Source organism: Ipomoea nil, unplaced genomic scaffold (assembly GCF_001879475.1).
Source record: "Ipomoea nil cultivar Tokyo-kokei standard unplaced genomic scaffold, Asagao_1.1 scaffold2926, whole genome shotgun sequence".
NCBI lineage: Eukaryota > Viridiplantae > Streptophyta > Magnoliopsida > Solanales > Convolvulaceae > Ipomoea > Ipomoea nil.
In genome coordinates, this window is record NW_017619354.1 from 1,020,315 (window position 1) to 1,024,252 (window position 3,938).

A 3,938-nucleotide genomic window follows, 5' to 3' on the forward strand; every position below is an offset into this window, starting at 1 on the left:
ATATAAGAACAACTTGACTTGGATACATGCGAAGTGAAGTAAGAGAGTATACAACGTAGTTTCCAAATGTTAAAAGGAAACGTAGGTTTTAAAAAGAAACGATTGGTCAAAAGAAAAAAAGAAGCAAGCCCCCGGAAAAAAGGAACGGTGAACCGGGAAGTGCTATTCAAGGGCTTGATGCGGTTCACAGATTCCACCAACATCTTCGCTCCACCAAGAAATGGGATCAACACAGATACAACGTTGCATTACAATCTACAACATTCAAGAAAACACCAAAAACAGATCCTCCCTCCTGGAAACATATCCCCCAAGAAAACAATCAAAAAAAAAATTATTTTACCAATCAATCAGATTTTATCTGAAAAACAAATTAACAAATTTCATTTCCATGGCACAGTTGCAACCAGGTGAGAGAGATAATGTTTCTGCTGCCGTCGCTGCTAGTAGTAATGCTCATCAGGACAAGTCGAAGGATGTTATGATCGGAGCAGTAAACGGTGAAGCCAAGAACAAGTGGGGGTCGTCGGGGACTAGTAGCAGCACCACCGCAAGCGGTGCTGCTGCTAATAATAATAATTTCAAACTCAATGTCCAGGCCCCTGAATTCGTGCCCAGATCGATTACTCAGATGCCGGTTTCCGGTTACTTTTATCCCTACTTTCAGTACCAGGATTGGATTTACGTCGGCGATCAGGACCCAACGCCATTTTACAGCAATAATCAGAATCTTTCGCCTCCTCAAACTCAGCAGAAGAACTCCCTCCCTGATGAAGTCAAACAAAAGATCATCAAACAGGTATGTAGTGGCTGCGGGTTTCCCTTTGATCAATTCAATTCCCCTCAAAATATATTTATTTTGTGAAAGTGTTATGCATGGAATAGGTGGAATACCAGCTAAGCGATATGAGCCTGCTGGCAAATGAGAATCTGGCGAAACAAATGAGCAAGGATCCTGAAGGTTATGGTAGGTGTTTAAGGCCGTTTTTTTTTTTTTTTTTTTTTTTTTTTTTGGTGTACTCCCTGTTTGGTAAAATGGCTATTAGCTGATTGTGTTAATTAGAGGGTATAAATAGTTGATAACATTAGCTGATTTTAGAAAAGTGTTTGGTAAATTAGCTGTTAGCTAATAGCTGTTTGGTATAATTTCTTTTCTCAAAAAGCTAATTGAAAAAGTTGTCTAGGGTAGCTTTTTGAATTTTAGCCTTTTGGGGTTGCAAAAAGCTAATTAACCAAACATTTATATTGATATTTTAACTAAATCAAACAATTAATAATGATCAAATAAGCCAAAATTGGCCAATAGGCCAATTTTTTACCAAACAGGGATTATTTTTGAGTAATTGTAGGTCTTATTTTAATTAATTAACGATAGTAGCATGCATGCATGCATGTTTTGATGTTTTGGTGTGGGAATATAGTTCCAATAAGTGCTGTTGCATCAACAAAGAAAATCAAGTCGCTTCTAAGTAGCAACACTACCCAAGTTCTTGCTCAAGCTCTGCAGTCCTCAACAAAACTGGTTAGTATATTACTATGTACTTTCAACCACGTAGCAGTACGTAATAACGTGCATGCATGCATGAATTTTAGTTTCTGATATATCTCTATCTCGATCGATCGAATTTTGTGATCAAGATCGTGAGCAGCGATGGAAAGAAGGTTAAACGAAAACAGCCCTTCACTGAGAAGGACAAAGAGGAGTTGCAGGTTAATTTAATTTCTCTCTGATTTTGATTTTACATGCATTTCTCTTTATGTTTATTTGTGTTGTTTGTTATTATATTGTGCAGTCTCGCACGGTGGTGGCTGAGAATTTACCAGATGATCACTCTCATCATAACATTGAGAAGATATTCAATGTGGTTGGAAGGTGACATGCATACATTTTGGCACTCTGATATGATCCCACTCATCTCATCTCCGGCCATACTAATATGGCGTTTGATTTATATATATGCAGTGTGAAAACCATCAGAATATGCCATCCCCAGGACCCCAATTCGTCCCGTTCCAAAGGAGAATATTTCATCAGCAATAAGGTATGAATTGAATAAATTAAATTAAATATTATTGTGTATTTTCAGGAGGAATTGATGAAGAACCTAAAACTCATTTCTGATCTGATCTCCCTTTACTGTAAAATTAAAGCTGCACGCCCTGATAGAGTTCGAGAGCCCTGAAATAGCAGACAAAGCTGTGAGTTCATTTGTTTACTCATTTTCATTAATCCTATCCAAGATTACGTACTTTTTCTTCAATCTTTTCTGCGTGCCTTTAATTTTGTCATCTTTAATTTTCATTGGGATTATAGGTTGAGAAGTTGAATGATGAAAGGAACTGGAGAAAAGGGCTGCGCGTAAAGCTGTTGCTTAGGCGCTCGGTAAGTACGGTGATCCAAGTTGGTGGGTGTTGATGGTAACTAGAAAGTTATTACAAATTCAATTCCCAACAAAAACAACTTATCGGTCTTCTTAATTTGAGTTGGTTCAGCTATGTATAATCCAAGCTGGTTTACCTATTGTGGTCATCTATATATGATTCTGTTACCTTAAAGTCGTCGAAAACCCCCTTTAATTTGCAGCCAAGATCTGTGTTGAAAACCAGAAAATCAGAGTTTGAGGGCTGCCTGGAAGATGATGATCAGGCGCCACCCGTTGAGTCTGCACCAGAAGATTCCGTTTCCTCTCCACTTCATCAATTAGAATCAACTGAAACTAACGTAAGTAACACAACAAACAACCTCGTAAAACATAATATAATTCAGATGCAGGCGGTGAGATTTAATTATGTTATGTGAGTACGTAGGTGGAGGAGAGCTCAGGCGGCGGCGCTGCAAAGAAAGGGTGGGGAAAAGGGCGAGGGAAAACCAGGCTGCGCACTCAGATTCACGGCGGGCGCGGCCTCCTGGCGGCGTCTCCGCAATGTAGCAGCTCCTCCTCCTCCGCCTCCGGGCAAAGTGAATCGCCGATGAAACAGGCGAGCAAGGGACCCAGAATGCCAGATGGAACCAGAGGCTTCACCATGGGAAGGGGAAAGCCACTCAACACCACCGCTGCTCCTCCATCCAGTGTGCCATGCATTTGAGTTATGGCTAGTTTGGATACATTATATTTTGTTTTCTTCTTTTTTTGAGTAGTCATTAATTAATTAAGTAATTAATTAGAAAGTAAATTAGAAATAGATTTTTCCCCAGTCAATTTAATTTGCAGCCAATAATATTTTTGTTTTATTCCGGACATTAATTCTTATTAACATTAAATGTAATTTCATTCCATCATTCCAAGTGGGTATGAAGCTGGCCTTATCCCAACCAACTAGCCATTTGCTAAGTGCCATGGCAAGTGAGTTTTGTAAATTGGCAAACTTAGCAAATTTGCTAAGCTGCAATGCGGCAACAGTAATTTTATTTTTATTATTTATTTTATTATTATATTTATAATTTATAATTATAATATAATATAAAAGTGGACCTATTTTTTAAAGTGAGAGATTTGCATGGATGTAGAATAAATAGTGAAGAATTTACAATTTTGATAATGTGGGAGTGAGGTGCATTTTAGAAAGTGAGAGAGATTTGCATGGATAAGGATAGCATGAGGGTTCTAGTGCATCAAGTGCTTGAATTGATAGACTTCCTGTTCTCATTATTATTAGACATTTCGATCTCCATCTGGAAGGATGTAAATCATGGTAACTCAGCTGAGAGTCCTTTAACCTTCCGATCTCATTATTAGTAGACTTTTCGGTCTCCAAACACTCCTCCACGTGTATGGATACTAGGCAAGCATAACCTCGCCACCAAATCCACCTAGAACATGTGGAGAGCATGCCGAGTAGAGTTATTGCACATTAGGGTGACCTTTTGGTTTCCAACATACTTCACTCCACTTGGAGCCTCCCAACCTCACGTAGTCGGGTCCTTAATTAACTTCCCC

The 3,938-nt window shown here is 38.8% G+C and overlaps 1 protein-coding gene across 1 annotated transcript; it reads left to right on the forward strand.

Moving 5' to 3' along the window:
• Positions 1-220: 220 nt before the first annotated feature.
• On the forward strand, positions 221-3,306 carry LOC109161766 (la-related protein 6C-like). Its single transcript, XM_019310269.1, has 10 exons — positions 221-799; positions 886-967; positions 1,422-1,522; positions 1,639-1,710; positions 1,794-1,873; positions 1,964-2,042; positions 2,152-2,199; positions 2,315-2,383; positions 2,585-2,722; positions 2,809-3,306. The coding sequence occupies exons 1-10, from the start codon at positions 221-223 to the stop codon at positions 3,085-3,087; spliced, it is 1,527 nt and encodes a 508-aa protein (XP_019165814.1). The 3' UTR covers positions 3,088-3,306.
• The last annotated feature ends 632 nt before the right edge of the window (positions 3,307-3,938 follow it).